General features: G+C 44.2%; 1 protein-coding gene across 3 annotated transcripts in view; it reads right to left on the bottom strand.

The window, feature by feature from the left end:
* PPP2R2B (protein phosphatase 2 regulatory subunit Bbeta) overlaps positions 1 to 19,796 on the bottom strand; it is a 365,300-nt gene that overhangs the window by 8,205 nt on the left and 337,299 nt on the right. For all 3 annotated transcript variants that reach the window (XM_053294367.1, XM_053294368.1, XM_053294369.1), the window contains 3 exons: positions 16,502 to 16,666; positions 2,692 to 2,861; positions 1,449 to 1,540 (listed from right to left, as the gene is read on the bottom strand). In XM_053294367.1, coding sequence (XP_053150342.1) covers positions 1,449 to 1,540; positions 2,692 to 2,861; positions 16,502 to 16,666 — 427 coding nt within the window. The remainder of the gene's footprint in view (positions 1 to 1,448; positions 1,541 to 2,691; positions 2,862 to 16,501; positions 16,667 to 19,796) is intronic.

Genomic DNA, 19,796 nt, shown 5'->3' on the forward strand with positions numbered 1-19,796 from the left:
AAGCCTAAATAAGGGCTGGATGTGGGGGAATTCTCCTCCTCTCCAGTATCTTGCACATATGGTGGGGAGGATGTGCATAGTGCATATCATCCCTCATGAGTTAAGGGCATTTCTTTATGACTGGAGGATCATGTAAAATGAATTACAACCATCACAAACCAATTTAATTTTTAATTTTACACTACAGATGATGAGACAGATCTGAAGGGCATCTAAAGGCCCAATCGCATGTTACAATGAAGACATCATTGGCTCCAAAATGCTTATGTTTAATAAACAGCAATCATGGGGGGTGGGTGGGTGGGTGTGACACATGATCCAGATCAGGACCATGGCATGGGAGAGGAGTTTAAACCTACCATGGTCCTAATCTGGATCGGCCTCCCTACTATGGCTTCTGGGGCCAATGAGAGTGTCCCTTCTTGAGCAGCAGTCGTCTAGGGGGTGATGTGAATTAGGACTGTAGCAAGGGCAAAGCTTAAAGCCCCCTCTCAGTACAGCATACTCATGTTCCAGATCACCCTCCTACTCTGAAATTGCTATTTAGTGAACAAAAGTGAAGGCCAAGAGGACCAATGATATATCTGATGTAATGTGCAGTTTGGCCCTCAGACACTAAATTGGCAATAAAACTGTAATGTTCATATTAGCAAATGAGCCTGAGCGTCACAAAGAAGTGTCCGTTTAATTATGAATATTTGTCAAAACAGAGCTAGGAAACTATCATATGAGTCAGCTAAGTTCCATTTTTTCCAATCACAGATACTTCAGTGCAGTCAAATAAATATTGGCACTTACATGTTTTTCTTAAAGATTCTGACCCAAGGAAGTCAATATAAGTTCCTTTTCAGGAAAAACAAGAGAGGGTAAGGATCCTAAGAGCATTTTTGGAAGGAATAGTGGAGTAAGACACACTGGCTTACCTACTGCACAAGGGGATGTGGGCGGCTTGAGCACTACCTGTGCCCTTGTACGCATGTAAACAATGTGATGTGGCTGTGCTGCAGGGCAGCAGCACTTGATGGGCACTGCTACCCCACAGTGCAGCCCCATTACGGCTGTTTACACATGTGCAAGGGCACAGGCAGTGATCAAACTGCCCATGTCCCCTTGCACAGTGAAGGGGCAGACACACAGTGTCAATTCCCAAGCCAACTGCTACTATTCTAAACAGACTGGGATCGGTATGGGCGGCTTAGCAACATTAGTGCCTAGCCAGGCACAAGTAGCATTTCCCTTGTTGGTGCTCTCGTCAATGGAAGGGCTTTGATCTGGAAGTACCCTGAGATTCATAACGGGATATTTTTCTGATAAAGATGTTGAGTTTTATTCAGGGCCATACTATATTATACTACACCCTAAGAAGCAAACATCTAGGACAAGGGGAAATTTGGGAAACTGCTAAAGGAAAAGGAAACTCTTCAGTAACTATCAATGATGCTCCTCACCTGTCAGACCCATTCCATACACATTCAAATTTATCAAAAATGCAATCATTCTCATAGAGGGAGCACAGCTTACTGCGGAGGTAATCATGAACCTAAGGATAAAGACATGGACAGAAAGAATGAAAGTTAAACAGTGTCACATGGAGATACATACTAAAATCCAATTTCTAAGTCTCAGGAAGCTAAAACTCCAGTTACCCTGTTGAGAATGGCTCACATGCTGTGCAACAAGCCACTGACCCAAGCGAGAAGTATGCTCACTGCTTCTGAGGCATTTTGCATCCTGCCCACCCTCTTTGTGAAGACAGGGCTACTAAGGAGTATGTCATCACACTCCCCATGCTACTCCCATTGGGAATGATGGGAGTATCATTGGAAATGTGACGATGATAATGATGACAACGACTGCTAGAGAAGACCATAACAGTCTGTGATGAAAGGTTCCCCATTAGCTAAGTGGAAGGAATGAGCAGGAAAAGTTCAGAGATCCTGTCAGCATGGCAATGGAGGAGAAATAACTCAAAAATCCTATTTACGTAACAAGGTTTCACTGTGAGAAGCTGTACAATAATCCATTCACATAGTGCCATGCAAGCTTCCATTGTCTGTACTCCACATCCTGAGTGAGAGTAGCACTGATGTTATCTATGCATCCTCCCTTATCCAATGAGTGTGTTGGAGGACATCATGCTCACCTTCCCAACAGAAGTGGTGCTGGGGTCTTTGCTAAGTAAGGGACGTTATACCTCTCTTTAGATCCCGTAAGCCACAGAACCGACTGACTTCTCCATGGGTCATTCAGGAGGGGCCATAGTTCAGTGGAAGAGCACATGCTTTGTAATCATAAGATCCAAGGCTCAATCCCTAGCATCCTCAGGTAAAGAATCTCAGATAGTATAGCTGGGAAATGCTTCTACCTGACGCCCTGGGAAAGTTCCACCAATTAGATCAGAATAGACAATACAAGGTTAGATGGACCAGACTCAGTACAAGGCACTGAGATCATATGTGATAAAAAGAAATCTAACTGAAAATAAAGACCCTCTCTTGATTTTAGTTGGAATGGAAAGGGTCCTGATCAATGTGGATTATGTGCACGTTAGTGCAAAGATCCTGTAGTAGCAGTTATAGTAATAAGAACGCATATAACATTTTAGGGTGTTCAAAGCACTGTGCATATATTCCCTTCTGCCTCTTGCTCCCATTCATTCACAGCACCCCAATAATCCTGAGAGTGAAATACCTGGTATGTCTCAATAGGCCTGTTCTCCATGTTCAGGTCCCACACCTTGACGGTAAGATAGTCCCTGGTCATGATGTACCTCCCGCTGTGACTGAACTTGACATCAGAAATTGATGAGATGATCTCAGAAAAAAATGACCTGTTACTTGGATCTTCAGGCTCTTCAAAAACTACAATGCACAAAAAGCAAACAACGTAAAACATGGTCAGAGTAGGTCAACAGGACTTGGTCAATGTGGTAAATATTTAAGGAGTCACATTTCCACTCTTCTGGTAGTGTAGAATTGTTTAATGGAAAGTTGCTGAGGCTTAGAATAGCATTCCAACATAAGAGTAGCTGTTATTTCACAGAGAGGAAGGAACCACAAACACTGTGGGTACAATTCTGCAAAGACTGCAGCAAAGCCCCATTGAAATCTGCTGAACTGAACTGCAAGTTAAAAGCTTAAACCTAGATTTCAGTGGGACTAAGGGTACAACTAGACATGATGTCAGAAGAGCTATGATTGGATCGCCAGCTGTTTTGTGGTGTGTGTGTATGTGTGTGTGTGTGTGTGTGTGTGTGTGTGTGTGTGTGTGTGTAAGTGTAAAGTTTAATAGCAGATCACAAGTCAGATCCAGGTAAGACTATAGGGCTTTCCCTGCATGCCATTTCCCCCATTTTCTATATCCCTAGAAAATGCAGTTTTCTAGGGATATACAGGGCAAAATATACAGGGACTATACAATGATTTGGTACTCACTAGAAATGTATTATATGAACATCTCCATGGGGAGAAGGAAAAGTAAATATCTTCTTTTAAAATGTAATAAGTGAGTAAACTCTGACTGCCAGTTTCAGGAGGACAATAATGCAACATGCTCACACTGGAAATAATGGCTGTGTGATTGCACAGCTCTGCTGCATAACTTCACAACTGAAAGATGTAGCTGTGCCTGCAGTGCGCAAAATGCCCCCAGAATGCTGTACAGTCTAAGCCAGTTTTGTTTCATTTTCATTTTGACAAAAACTTTAGCTTTATGCAGTATATCCTTAAAAGTTCTGTTTTAAAGCCAGTCCATCGGTAGCTCCCCTCCTTTTGCAGTCTAGTTTCTTTACAAACTTTCCCTCCTACAAATGACAAAGGGCAGGGGAACCCACTAGTGACACTGAAGTCTTAACAAGATCTTATTTTCTAACCCTTGAAGTATAATTGCCAGGGAGATGGCTCATGCTCTGTCTGCCTTTCAGTTCATTTAACAGTTTCAAATTCCACCACACTATCATTATTTGCATTTCAGTATTTCTATGCAAGGCACCTCACAGTGTTCTTCAATGTCATTAAAACAAAAAACCCTGGACTATAAAATATTAATTTCCTAAATTAAAATGCAACAGTACAAAATAAGCTTTCACCTGGGTTCTGACTACATAGCTGGGAGCAATCTACAGCAAAGAACAGTCCTGGGAGTAAAAAGTGTGGCATAACATAAATATGACATGTGCAAAGTAAATACGACTGGCACTCATGTATGCCACCTTCAGGCACTAGCCTCCATGGGACTAAATGTGGGTCTGTTGGGATGGAAGGCAGAAGTCACAACTATTTCAGCATCATGGAAGGCCTAAGAAAAATGGAATATTGCCCTCTTTCTCTTTAACTACAGAGGGCCCTTTAGCCTTATGGTTTTCTGGGTTACCAAGAGACAATCTTGCCCCAGGCTAGGACATTCTGCTTGCCCCTGTGGCCCACAGACCTTTCATTACTTGCCTGACCTTCTTCCCAAGACTTCAGCTTCTATCTCCCTAGCTTTTTCTTTCCTCTCCATGGAGCTGCCCACCTGCTTCAGATGCTGGTCTCTGCTTTCATAAATGTAACTATGGAACTTGTATCACCCTCTTGAGATACAGATAATTGCTCACATACTGTCCAGTGCTCTGTCAGCCTTGTAAGGGAGCATTTGTGCAGTGGCTCGAGAGCACTGCATTGCACTAATGCAATTAAAGAGCCCTTTTTCCCCAATGGCCCTCTATCACATAACTGCATTGCTGCAATTCTGCACACTTGTGCAACTGCACAAATGCTCTGTTACAAGGCTGACTGAGTGTTGCATGGTATGTGAGCTGCTGCTGCTACTACTACCACCAGCCAGGTATAATCAGCTGGCTTGTTACCTATTACCTGTTCTTCTCTTTCCTGACAAGATTTGGGATCTTAATAACTAAACAGGAGGTGCTCATTTTTGAAATAATTTATCATTCACTACCAGCACCCACCAAGTCTTCAGCTAGTGAGATAAGAACCACTTGTATCCCTGACACCAGTCTAGGAGATGTAAAGCTTTATGGACCAGTCAATATGTGGGGCAAACCAATGGAAGTCAAAGCAGAGATTTCAGAGCAGCCACAACAATCTAGCTCACTTTGTGTACAAATAAATCACAACCTGAATGGTTAAGAAAGCAGACTAATGCAACCCTGCACTTAAGACACCATTTTAAAGTGAAATCCCATCAAATGGGTGTAACAACCCTTTCCTTAAACAAAGAGAGCTTTATCTGAAGGCTATGTAACGTAGCCATCTTCATGGCATTCATTTAGATGTCATGTTGCAGGAAATCACATCTTTGGCTGTTTCATTGATAGCACACTGTTATGTGCACTACTGCCTTTTAAAAATCTTGTCTTCATACCTGAGTTCTGAAATACCCCTGCTACATTAGGGAGGACCGAGCCCCTTTCTGTGGCTGTGGCTGGAAATGTGAAGTGTGCAAAAACACAATGAACACACCACATGAAGCATTAAGATTTATTCTAAGCTGTAAACTAGTCTACAATGATAATGAAGCAGCTTGCTGTACACTTGCTTTCTGAGGTATAATGTCCCATTTAGAAATATGATGTTTATATACCGCTTTTCAGAAATATGATGTTTTTTAGAAATATGATATTTATATACCGCTTTTCAACAAATATTCCCAAAGTAGTTTACATAGATATAAATAAATAAATAAAATGACAGCACTAAATGACGTTTGACAATTAGCACTCCAGCACCAACATGGAAAACAGCAGCAAAAAAGCAAGTTTGAGACTAGAAGTTAGACCTCCTGCTTGATAAACTGAAAAAAAAAAACTCCCCAAAGCAGAAATTCCTACTCAGCACAAACATTTGGTTAGCTTTATTATCCTCTCACAGACTGCTGAGCTGTGAATTCCTGAATTTTGGAATATGGTGTGTGCAAATCTAAAGTGCCAGGATAAATGATCTTCCTACAAATCTGAAAGGGCATTGCTCTCAGCAGTCTCCAGCTTGAGGTCCTTTACCTGCTGGCAGGAAATCTGATGACTTGTGGGTTTTTCAGAAATAAAATAAAAACATCAACAACAGAAAAATCAAGATCTGTGCTGGTTTGTGCAAAGCATCTAACTTCCATGAGAGCTTGTCGCTGCTGGAATAATTATGGGCTCAGGCACTCCAGGAGGGCTGGATTTGGGAAGAATTTTTAACAGCTGCCTCATTTCAACTAACTCTGTTGTATGCAAGCTCAAGTCAAGTTTTGCAGTGCTAAAGTGACAGCAGAAGTACAAGGTGGTTAAAAATAATAATAATCCAACAACCATCAGAATATTAAAACCAAGACCGTGAGAAAAACTTATGACCAAACTACACATGACATGGGAGATGTTCTGACATATTTACTTTTCAAAGCATTTTGTCAGAGGGCCTCTTAATTTGACTGCAGCAGAGACACTGTAGGTGGCGTAGGGTTAACTCTCCCCTACTTCAATTTCCTGGATCTAAATCCTCCCCACTTTGAATTGGAACTGCATCTAAAATCAGCTGTATATGCCCCTCTCAACAATCTGTTTTGTAAAAAAAAATTAAACCAATGCCTAATTTGTGGTTCATTCATTAAAAGTCTGACATAAAAGACCTCTCTTCCCACATTTTCCATCTCTATTAATTGCAATTACTAGCAATGCAAAGTGAAAATTGGAAATTCAGAAATTTGTGAACTAACCATCTTGTTATCAAAGAGCAGATGGTGCTTCTTCACTCAACAAACGCTTACAATTGGTGTCTCATTGGTACCATGGCAACTCATGCATCCTTCACAATTCCATCACCACCTCCTAATGGCCCAAAGGCCATATTCTGACTGGAAAGGGGATCTTTGGACACAGGGAACTGACATTCTGTGCATGTACCAGTCCCCAACTATGTCAGCAAGGGGTTGATTTTGGCCCAATACAAATATATCAACTAAGTGGTGGTGGGTTGGTTTTGATAATCACTCTAGATTTTCCAGAATATTTCATTTGTTAGGGCTACTTAGTAAGCTCTTATCTGCCTAGACGAACACTACAAATAGTTTTTGGAGATCTGTATAACCTGAAAATCTTGATGCCAACTATACATGTGTGCATGTCTGTGTTTTGCTTGTAACAACATGGTAGCAATAAGTACAGTAATTCTCTGGGGGTTTTTTTTGCCTGATATCAAATCAGCACCATGAAAATGGGAGAAAGGGTTGTTGTACCTCTAAAATGAGGTATATGAATACAAAGAACATTTGTATTTGCCGTCCCAGCCCACGGTACCAACTGGTTTGGTTGCCTATCGACGTGTAACCAATATATAAATAACTCACAACCTGGTGCAGAGAATAACAGTCAATTGCACATTGATTCTAAAATCAAACTAAAATCAGAGATTTACCTGTCTGTAGACATGTCTCTAGAAAGATTTTACAGTTAGCCAGATAATCCAAATAATGAGGTCCTTCACACAATCAAAAACTGAAGCTATTCTCACGAGCAGCGAAAACTGGGCTAGGGAAGCCCAGCCCAGCTTTTGCTGCACGTGAGAACTGCTGGGGGCCACGGAGCTCCCGGCGGCGGCGAGCCCTCTAAAGTAGCCCGCTGCTTAACCCAGGTTTGGGCCACGAGGGTGCTCCCAAACGGGGCTACGTGATCGTGTGTCTGCCACGGCTGCTTGCAGCTACAGCAGACACACTCGGGGGGAGGGGGCTCCCAGTAAGGCACTGCACACTCACACGGTGCATTATTGGGGCTCTGGGGGGTGGGGGCTGCATGGCAGCACTTCCTTGCACCCGACCCCTGGAGTGCCCGAGCAAGGTTCAGGAGCACTGCAGGGAAGCCACCACTTGGCTGGGATGGCCATCTGCCCACCTGAGGAAGGGTGAGTGATTGTCTGCGGGGAGAGCAGGTTTGACCCGCTCTCCCCGCAGATCTCTTTTCGCCGCTTCACACTATTTGTGTGAAGTGCCTCACTGTGTTTTATCTGGGTTTAGGAGCTGGGTGTGCTACCAATTTTTGATTGTGTGGAAGCAAGGTAGGAGGAACACCTGGGTAGTTTTTCCTCCTACTTTGCTTCCACACTATCACTTGCTTCCACACAACCAAAAATTGGGAGCACACCCAGCTTCCAAATCTGGGTAGAACAGAGTTTTTGATTGTGTGAATGACCTCAATAAGGCAGAAACTTTATTGCCAAGAAGACAGAAGGAAAGCACAGTCTTGGCACAGATGGAAAAGATCCATGTATATCTATAGAAATAGAAAAACAACCACCAAGTTTCAATCTGGTTGGTGAAAGAAGAATGGTTTTCTTCAGGAGGAAGCTCTTCCTACTACTGCAGGAGGGGCAGAGTTTTCAGATAGAAGCGGAGGAGCAATCCTGGGAAACAAAAATGCCCAAAGGAGTCCCTACATGCTAGGGATATCTAGGGAACACCTATTCTAACATTCTGCCTCCAGAGCTCAGGGAGGGCAAACTGCTCTTCCCTCAGCAAGGACAAAATTCCATCATAATCCAATTTTTCTTTCTCTGCTGCTGTGGAACATCACTCTACTTCAGGATGAGCTAGACCAGGATCTTCCTGTGTGGGAAGTTCTATTGGTCCAGAACATTCTGCAGCAAACTGTTGGCCAAAGGCTGCATCTTCATCCACAAAAGCATCTGTTTCAAAGCTAGAAGAAGATCTAGCACATTTGTAAATTTTGTATATCGACCTGGGGCAGAGTTAAAGGGTGTTCAAGGGAGCCACCAGTGTCTACACCTCCACTGCCCACCTCCCTCAACCTTTACTTTTGCCTGCTGCCACCTTTCCTCTCCCTGTCCTCTTCCTCCTCCTCTGCCCACACACCACTTGTCAGTGTTTCCTGCAGCAAGCAGTGCTTGGGTAGAGGAAGCGGAGAGGTACAGGAGAAGTGGCAGTGGGTGGAGGCAGGCAAGCAGCAAAGGTGGCAGAGGGTGAGTGAGGCATTGCATGCAAATTACGTGCTTCTCAAGCACCAGAGGCGTAACGAGGGAAAACGGCGCCAGGGGCAAGCACTGAAATGGCGCCCCCCCACGTGCCCCCCCGCCCCCCAACATACTACATTATACTTAGGTTTTTCCTCACAAGCGCCCGCTGCCGCCGCCAAACCAGGCCACTGACTGGCTGCCAGGCGCCAGCAAAACAATGGGGGGGGCACAGGCAGTGCGGAAGGGATCGCTCATGGGGAAGGGGGCACTGATGCGCTCCCTTGACTGCTGCAGCGCTGCTGCACTGAGCAGGAAACATTTGTATTAACAAAAAATTTTAATTTTTTTTTTAAAATTTGGTCATGGCGGCGCCCCCCACGTGACCAGAAAAGATGGCGCCCGGGGCATGTGCCCCCCCTATAGTTACGCCTCTGTCAAGCACCACTTGTGGGGCTATATACTGGGGGGCAAACACTGGCCTCCGTCATGCTAGCCATACCAATGTTATGGAGTGTTGCCCATAAAGAGCCAGCAGGCTAAAATCCAGGTGGAATTTCCACTGCACTAGTTTGTGGTTTGTGGTAGCTTCTGTGTCTCTTCCAACCCCAACAGTAGGACTGATATGCACACATCAAGCTGCCTTACATGGAGTTATACTAATGGGCAGTGTCTCTCTAGGGTTTCAGATGAGGTCTTTCCCAACCCTATCCGGAGGTTTTTCAGATGGCAACTTTACCATGACTTTACCTTGGTGAGGTGGGTGTGCATTCACATATCGGCCGGACTTACCCCAAAGTCAGTATGGCATTTCAGAGAGCACTTCACACATGATCTGGGTTATTTCCTCTGTATTGGAACCTAGCCCAATTTATGTCTGGGGTTAAAAAAAACAAATCCTCTTTTTGCATTGGAGTATCCATTATGCCCTGTGGTTAAAAGACTACTATCTGAAAAGCCTCCTGGAGATGCTAGGGATTGAACACAGGACTTAGTGCATGCAAAGCATGAGAAATAGTACCTCCCCAAAAAGGACCCTTACTAGCTCCTGTGACTTTCAGAAGATCTAGGAACATTGTGCAGGAAAACATTTGATGGTAGTTGCCGGGCTTTGATTATTATATTGGAGCCTTCAGCCACTGCCACAGGGAATGAGGGTAGTCTAACACATCTGGGGATCCAAGCTGGAGAATCGCTGTTATAACACATCATCCAGTTTCTTTGAGCCAGCTGTACACTTTGTTCCTATTTATTTTCTAATTGGACATTTCCCCTTTTTGCTGTGTTTATGGCCTCATAATAAAGGCATAAAGTGCTGCACCTAAAGATGCTTTCAGGAAATGTATGAAGAGGCTGGGAATCTCACAGAAGTATGGTTTATCTCTCTCCTAGGATGCCACTGGATCTGTAGAAAGGCACAGCTGGCACTCTCCCCTTATGGAGGCATGGCTCAAAATTTCCCATGTAATGGAACAAAACTGGCAATTTCCCTGCAGTGCAAAGACGACAGCAATTTTTCATTTTAGAGGGCGAAAGTGACATTGCATTGCTCCCAGTGTAATAAGATAGCCTCAACAGTGTGCTTTAGGAAAAGCTGTATCCAATCCATCACAAGCTTTCTTTTCCAAGAAACTTTCTTCTAGACATATATACCTAGTGTTTGCAATAGGACATCAGGTATCCACACTAGCTGTTTCCTGCTTGCTGATTTACATCTAGCTGAATCCCTGTTCAGACAATAAGGTCGTTCATACAACTGTGCAAAGCTGAGTAGGAGCAGGAAACCCAGGGTAGAGAGGCTTGTGTGGCGCCTTGGGGCCAGTGCTCTCTCTAATTTTTTTCATATCTGTGTGTGGAATGAATTTTATTCTGGGTGGCAGTATCAAGGCAGTGTGCGTGCGCATATATTCAGAATGGAGACTTCCTGATTAAACCTGAGCGGGATCTAAAATTAACTGAGCAGACATCAAAAAACGTGTGAGCATGCACACACCTTGGAGGGAACACTGATTGGGACCTGCTCCTATCCACGTGCTCTGAAGCAGGGATACCCCATCCTTTTACCTTGGTTTTAACCAAGATAAGAAGTGAACCTTCCTACTTCAACCTTTCTACTTCAACAGGCCCGATCTCATGTACGATCAGGGCTGTTTGCAGCACCTCCTGGCAGCCTGTCTGGCTTTTCCCTATAGAGTGTCACCTATAAAGTGGCCAATAAGCCAACTGCTGCTGCACTGGACACTGTCAGCCTCTCCGCTGCCCACACAATGCATTGTGGGATACTGGAGGATTTCCTCCTCCAGATCCCTTCTGCAGAGACCTCTGCCACGTGGATCGTGTGAGCACACAGCATAGTGGAGTGCTGGAGAAGGTGGGGGAAAGGTAGGCATACTCCAGCCTCTCCACTGTCCACACAATGCATTGTGGGATACTGGAGGATTTCCTCCTCCAGATCCCTTCTGCAGAGACCTCCACCACATGGCTCGTGTGTGAGCACACAGCATAGTGGAGTGCTGGAGAAGGTGGGGGAAAAGTAGGTATACTCCAGCCTTCCCTCCAGCCCTCCCTAGCCCCAGGGATTTCAGTTGTATGAACAAACTTATGATGTTGTACATAAGATATCTGTACACATATACATGTTCTTGTGTGAATGACTGAAAAACCACCTATAGATGTACATATCAGGTGGTATAAAAATATGATAGATAGATAGATAGATAGATAGATAGATAGATAGATAGATAGATAGATAGATAGATAGATAGATGCATTCATTTTAAAAGTGAACCTGGGACAGAGCCTCTCAGATGTAGGGTGCAGATAGGAAGCATACTGCTGTACATACATTGAACATAATGTGTGAATAACTGCATGTGCATACAGATCTGTACATACATACACAATGTACATTATGTTAACACAGAATGTACATGTGTTAACATAATGTGTGAGTAAGGCTTGAGTCTACACTGAAATACAAAACTACCTGCATTGCCTAGTATCATTCACACTGAAACAAAGGAATTGGTGCCAGTATTTTGTGCTAACCATAATGTTATGGCAAACAGCAAGCCAAACAAAGGGAAATAAACTAAATTAAGATCAGGTGAGCAGTAGACCCCATTTAGAGTTCAATGAAAGTGTTAGACACACCACTGAATGCAGTATTGCTGTCGCTATAAGCATAGGTTTGGCAGGCACTGAAATTCTGGCCTTCAGGCTATTGGAAAACCCCCAAGAGACAATCAGGATTGTAAGTTCCCCCACTAAAAGAATAAGAAGAAGTTGGAATGTTTCCAGGAATCTGATTCCTCTTGTGCACCTATGCAGGGATGTGACCTTGATACTGCTTGAATCTTACAGTACAGGAAATCTGGCTATACTTTTTATGTCATTGCTCCCTCTCCAATGGCCATCTGACAAGAGTGAAAGAGTTCCACAAAAGGTGACTTCTCCCTAGGTAGTACCAGAAGAACAGCATGGGACTAGGAAGGCTGTGCAATGGAGTTGCTTACAGCTCATGAGCAATGGATTTATTTTGCTAACCATTTTAGGCTATCGAGCTACCCATCAACTCTGGGGTGGTACAAAGAGGTTCAGTTAACATTACCATGTGCCTTGGAACAACCCAGTGTAGAAGTTAAGGCACCCTTTACTCAATATATATAGGCAGCTCTCATCTGTCCTGGTGTAGATAAAAGTATATGAAAGAGCTACTGGAGTTTCCATCTAATGCTACATTTTTTAAAGTAAACCCAGAGCAATGTACTACCTCCATATCCACCTGTGATACTTTAACTGTTACAGACATGACTGGGATCTAGTGAAATATCATCTGCATTTTGATTCAATGCTAATGGTTATTAAATATCTCCTTTGGAGGTTTCATCCCTAAAGGCCAGGGTTGCATTTTGTTTAGAACTGCCTCAATTCTGACTTGCTTGTCTGCTGAACCACAATTGGCTAAGGCCAATGCTTCTGAAGGATAGAGGAAAATCAATATCAAACGTCAAGGAGAGGTCAAATTGAACTTGTTTTCACAGTTGGCTTGTATGCGCTCTGAAGGATGTTGCAGCAGCAAAACAAAGGAACAAGCCAAGTCAAGGTCTTGGGTGCTGCAAAGTGAAGGAAATGAATCTAGCGTAATTCTTAATACTTATATGATGAATCTGAATTGGGTTCTTGTGTGACACAATAGTCAGCCACTGGGAGGAAGACTTGAAGAAAACAGTTACTATCCAATGAACTCCAGTGATTGGTAACAGAATATAATTATATGCTTGGAACAGACAAATAATTGGCCCCCATGCCATTTCCCAGTAAGTGGAAGAGATAAGATGGAAGAGGTCATTTTTATAACCCAATTATGAGGGGTTGAGTTTGATTCAATAGCAGAAAGCCAGTGCAAGTTATCACAGGACCGTAAATGGTGGGAAATTGGTCAGCTTTTCTAGGAAGGCATCAGCTCTAATCTTTAAAATTTCTTAAGAGAAACAATTCCATATCATGTCATCACTTTAACAGAAAAAAATAAAAGAGCTGTTCTCACAACCGGGAATAGGGTAGGAGAAGCCTCCAACCCTAATACGGGAGCCATGCACGCTCCCAAGAGGCCATCATGAGAATTCTAGAAGCAAGGGGCAGGGGAGTGATCGTCTGTGAGCTGGGTACGGAGGCAGGAGGTGTGGGGAGCGCTTTCCATCCACCTTTGCACAGGAGCTGGGTCCAGGTTCTGAACTCGTTGCTGTTTCCCAACTTCATACCCAGTTCACAGGCAATCGTTTCCCTCTCCTCCTCCTCCCCTGCTCTTGTAGAATTCTCGTGGTAGTCAGTTGGGAGCACACGTGGCTCCCAAAGAAGGGTTGGAGACTTTTCCTACCCTCTTCCTGGTCGTGAGAATAGCCCTGCAGCTCATGAAGCTGTCATGAAACTTATGCTTGTAAAATGGAATCATTAAAGACGTATAGAAGGCCATAAGACAGAGAAGGGTATCCTTCCTCTGCAATGACTGTTCTAGTTCTCCATCAGAAAACCAGTTGTATAAAAAAGAGAAGAAAACTCAGTTTGGATAGAAGTCCTTGTTATAATCAAAATGCTGCCTGTACTACTTTGGACGGGTAAGTTATTGAAGAGCAGAGTCCTACAAGCTCTTTCCACTCACATAACAGAAAGAGGAAGGAGCTGCTTGGTTAGACAGATAAAATGAATAATTCTTCTTCACCCTGTTCAAGTGACAGATATGCCATTCTCCTAGCACACATGGAAACTCTTCGCACAATAGGTGAGAAGAGCTTCTTCTGGGTCTGCGGGGACAGAGGGCTTAGCTCACTCTCCCTGCAGACAATCAAAAGGCAGCCCTGGGCAGATGGATCAGCCGCCCACACGACTGCTGGCTCCATCACGGAGCGGGTGGGGGCTGCGGGGATCAGGGGCTGCGCAGCCCCCGGGAGTCCCAGGATGACCCACGCGAGTGTGCGGGGCATCCTGGAGAGACCCCCAAGCCCAGGAGGCTGCTTGCAGCCTCCCAGCCGGGGGTCTACTTGTGTGTCGCCACACGCTGAGGCGACACACGAGCAACCAAATGAGGTTAACGGAGCACTCGCTCCATTAGCTTCATTTAAGGAGAGGGGGAATTAGGCGGGCTAGCTGCCTTGGGAGCACTGGCAAGACCAGTGCTTCCCACGATCCCTGGAAAGCGGGCTAAGCTCCCTTAACCCACTTTCCGTTAATCATGGGAATAACCTCATGGTTTGTTTACAGGAAACAGCCATTCTGATTAATTTGGATTGGGCTGGTTCATTGAGATTAAACCTCCTATGGATTCTTGGTTCAGGTTTAAGATCTATTTACTCTAGTTTATTAATCTTGCATCAGATTAAACTAGACTAAATTACTCAACCTCTGAACTAATTCTTTGCATAATGGTTTGATCTGGATTAAATAATCCATCTGATTTAAACTAGATAAAGCCACTGAAGGATAATGTTAACTATGCATCAGACTTACTCAGTGTGAAAACCTATTCCTATGGACAATTTATCTGAAATCACGGAAGGTTTTGTATCTGCACTCTTTCTGAAGAATCTAGATATAGTCATGCCCAGCCAAACTCTCTGAACATCCAGGTTAAATTGCAATGGCATTTTCTCTAATCCAAGGGGAAGCCGCACAACCAGATTCGTATATTGAAAATGTGGGTTGAGAGACCCATATAGAGCTCCGCATGTGGTGAAGCAGTCATCAGACTGCACCACAATTCTACATGCTTTTGGCTAGTATACTGAATGAGCAGCAGGTTGTAAACAAATTGAGTTGTGAAGCTCACACAACCACATCATCACATACTGAACTCTGCATAAATCTAGTCTTTTCATATATTCAACATGCCAACTGGACCACCTGAATAAATCTTTGAGTAATTATAATCATTTGTCTCTGTTGTTACAGAAGGGAGTACATGATCTACAACTTTATATCTAAATCTTCAGAACACACCATTGTAACCATTAGCTGCTGAAACTCCAACTGGAAACACTCTAAAGTTGCTGAGAAATTAAAACTAAATTTAGATTTACATTTTTTTAAAGGCTTGGAATCTAGTTTCCTTCAAAACCAACCCTTTTACAAGTTTTTCGTAAGTAATTTTAACCAGGCCTTGCTAAAAGGAAATGGAATTTAGGCTGAGTAATAATAGCCATTGCACACTTCTCTGTCATCACTACGAAAAGCAATGGTATGATCACATGCCCTATGCACTGCAACAGATGTTCATCAAATTGTGCCATTCCCCCCATCTCCTTCCACATCCAGGGATTTTTTATGCATTTTGAACTTGAGTTTGATATTAAATAATTCTTAGAAGATATCTGAGAATTCACTGAAACAGAAAGGAATTAATTGTCCCCAGGGATGCATTACAGTGACTATCTGCAAGCTCAGGATAGCAAGCATGAACTGCCCTCTGCTAAGCAGGGACTGCCCTGGTTTGCATTTGAATGAGAGACTATGTATGTGAACACCTCTTAGGGGATGGGGCTGCTCTGGGAAGAGCACCTGCATGTTTGCATGAAGAAGGTTCCAAGTTCCCTCCCTGGCTTCTCCAGGATAGGTCTGAGAGAGACTCTTGCCTGCAACCTTGGAGAAGCCGCTGACAATTTGTGCAGACAGTACTGAGCTAGATGGACATATCATTTGACTCCGTATATGGCAGCTTCCTATGTTCCCATAAATTAAAGGGAACTCTGGGTGTTGCTCAATCCAGCAGCAGGGTAAAGTGACCAGGGCAAAGTGGGAATTATTCCACAAACTGGTTATAAAATGGGAAAAGTGTTCTTTTAGCATATGACTGGCAAGGGTGCTAGGAAAAACAATGTTATTACCTTCCTGCTGATGTATCATGTATCAGGAGAATACTAGATGATTGATCACGAAGGCTATATTTCATTTCTCTACACAGACTTGTCCTCGAAAGTGATGCTATAATAAAATAATGCAGCATTCATTGTACCCTCATTCCTCCCTCCTTGTCTTTAGCACAGGCAAGAAGAGGTCATACTTACATTTGGAGTGCCTGTCACACAGAGCGGATGCCCGCATGTCACACAGCCGTATTGTCCCCTTGCTGCTGCTGTAGACAAAGGTGTTGCAATGGTGGGGATGGAACTCTGCAGCTGTAATCACTTCCGTCAGCTCCTCCATGTTTGCTGGTTTTATATCTACAATATCTGGCACAAGTGAATCAAGGCAAAACAAACAGCGCAGTCTAGGGCTCTCCACAGATGGAGTGTCAAACGTCAATTGGGGAGACCGGAGTCGACATTCTCGCTGTTCCATAAATCGCCTTGGGTAACCCTGGGCCACTTCTCAGGTTAACCTACCTCAGAGGGGTGTTATGAGGATACGTGGGATAAGTCCCTGTACACTGACAAATATTCAAGTCGCATATTTTCATTTGCTCTTAAAGCCTAGCTTGCAAAGGATTTCAAACCTGGCTGAAATGCAATAGTACCCCATTTCAAATAGTGGCAGCTGCAGGATATCTGTCAGCATTTTATATTCTCAGTACTTCTTTTACCTGAATATTGCAAATGCCGGCATTTTGCAGACTGGGAAACTAAGGCACTGACTTGTGTCAAGCATAAGTAAAAGCTATAAAAGGCTATGCTTGACACAAGTCAGTGCCTTAGTTTCCCAATGAAACTAATTAAATCAATGAAGGTTTAAACAGAAAACCTCAGTCACTCCTTTCAACAGTTGCTTTTTCTTATGGCCCTGTTCCTTCTTCCTCCCTCAGGGAAAGGAAAGAATTTCTCACATTAGCTCTGTTTTCTAGAAGCAGCTCCCTCAGCTATTCTGCAGAACCCTCATGCAAATCCCAGGTTCCATACATATCCATCTTTAGTGCAGAGTAGTTTAACAATTTGTCCTTCCTGTTTTTCCTCACAGTCAGAGCGGGGGGGCGGGGGGAAGTGTGCCTACTGCCTATGAGTGGGATGGGGTTTTGAACATGGACTGTCTGGAGGTGAGAGCGGGTGATCGGTCTTCCGCACCGAGTCCAAGGGTGTTGTGTGTGCAGCACCATTCCGCAGAAGTCTGGGCATCCCTTAATCTTCCCTTCTTGACCAATTTCTTTCCCGCGCTATCATTTCAAGATGAACTGTACAGATCGAGCCTCTGGCCCTGCAAGTCTTTTCACCCTTCTTCACTGTTCAGCTTCCAGTGGAGCTAGCAAGAATGCTCATCCGCAAAAGTACTCCTCTTTATCGGTCACAGACCACATGCTAGGAATTGACTCAAAATCACTCCCATCTCATTAGTCTGCTTTCTGGCTGGTGGTAAGCGCACAATAGATTTTCCATTTCAGATACAAAAAAAAAAAAAAAAAAATCTTTAACACCAGAGGCAAAAGGAAAATAAACAAGCTGGCCAAATGAAATGAAAGGGAGAGGTAAGCTCATAAGTACCAGTCACCTTCCCTCATGAAAATGAAGACCAATTAGCTCGTGCTTTTTCTCCCTTGGGCACAGCACTTCCCTGTGTTTTATGTCTCATCAGGAATAGCCTCCTTTCTATTTCTGCTGGTGTCTGTAAGTCAGAATGTCCATATATCCTAGATGAGACTGAATCTGTGAATTCCAGAGTCCTGATGCAGGGAGGCTGAGGCGCTCAGCATGGCAAGCACTTTTAGAGTTACCCAAGCCTACACCTTCGCTAGAGTAACTTATTTATTTATTACATCTCTCTCTATGTAAACTGCTTTGAGAACTTTTGATTAAAATTGGTATATAAACATTCGTAGTCAGGGTATGGCAACTACTATGTAACCTTCAGGAGGCCAGTTCTCTTGTGAGGCAAACTGAGGTGATGGCCTCAGGCAGTGAGTGTGGGCACCCTGGCCCACCCCACCACTCGCTACTAGTCCACCGCCACAGTCTCGAGGAGCTCACCGCCTCGCCTCCCACTCCTGGCGTGTACTCTGTCCACCTCCCAGGCCCCACTCCCTGGGCCAGAGCCCGCTGCTGCTCTGATAGGGCAGCCTCTCCCTAACAGGGTGCACCTGCCTGGCCCACCTACCTACCTCTGGTGTTCCTCTAGCAGCATCTGGCTTCACCCATCCATGGACTGTCCCTGCCACCACTGCTTCAGCAACAGGGACCGACTAGCTTGCCTGTCTGCCTGTTGCCACCTCTGTCTCTCAGCATCACATTTTTCTCGACCACTTCCTTTTCTGGAAGAAGATGAAGCCAGACCAGTGCAGTATTGGGGAGACAATGGCAGTTGCAGAGAGATGGGTGGATGATCAAGTTGCTGCTGCTGGAGCAGCCACAATGGGCCACAGATAGGCACAGTTGGACGTTGCTACAGGAACAGTGATGGGTGAGCAGCCAGAGCACACGCACGGAGGGGGAGGCAAGGGGAAAGAGGAAGGAAGTGGGCTCTAGCCCAGGGGGCAGGGCTGGTGAGGTGGCACTTTGCCCCTTGCCTCAGGCATCCAAATTCATTAGGCCACCACTGAGCCTTCATGAGCTCAATTGTTCAACTGGCTTCCTGCTCTTATCATTCAGAGACTGCTTGCTTATATCTTCCCAAAGCCTTGGTCTGGCACACGTTAAGTATACTGGCTGAGGTATACACATTAAATATACCAAGCTGCCTGTCGCAGTGACAGGTGAACTTGCTGCTTTCAAGCCTCTTTAAATCCCACTGGCATGGCTTGGGAAGGTGGGGAGGCTCTGTGGCTACTAAGGACGACATCCTCATGACTCCTGTTGCTACGAAGTGTAAGGACACACTCCTTAGCCACAAAGCCTCCCCGCCTTTGCAAGCCATGCCAGTGGGGCTTAAAGGGGCTCGGAATCAGTGAGCTCACCTGTTGTTTAGATATGTTGTTCCTCAAAGTGCTAGACATATTAGGGGAATCCTTTTATAAAAAGAGCAGTTGGGTCATCGTAAGTTACTGCCTTGCTTGCCCTATTATTTACAATCATGAGTTCATGTCCACTCACTATTTTTAGGATGAAAATCACTTCATAGGAAAGGCTTAATTGTGTGATTGAAACAAATGTAATTTTTTAGTATCTTGTATTCTTAATGCTGCTCACATAATGATTAGTTTGCTAGTAGAAAAAAACTTAACACACATCAAATGTGTCAGTCATAAAACTCACTCAATGGTGTGCATCATGTATCGCCCACTGCCCTTGATCTACAGAGGAGAAATGCGTGTGCTGATATTAGAATAATGGAGGACATTGGTAAAAATAACCTTTCTGATGAGTATTTTATTGGTGACAAACATTTTGGCCAAAAGAACAAAAGTTTAAATGTCTGGTTTTTCTGTTTTCACTCAGGGCT

Source organism: Hemicordylus capensis, chromosome 2, assembly GCF_027244095.1.
Source record: "Hemicordylus capensis ecotype Gifberg chromosome 2, rHemCap1.1.pri, whole genome shotgun sequence".
Classification (NCBI taxonomy): domain Eukaryota; kingdom Metazoa; phylum Chordata; class Lepidosauria; order Squamata; family Cordylidae; genus Hemicordylus; species Hemicordylus capensis.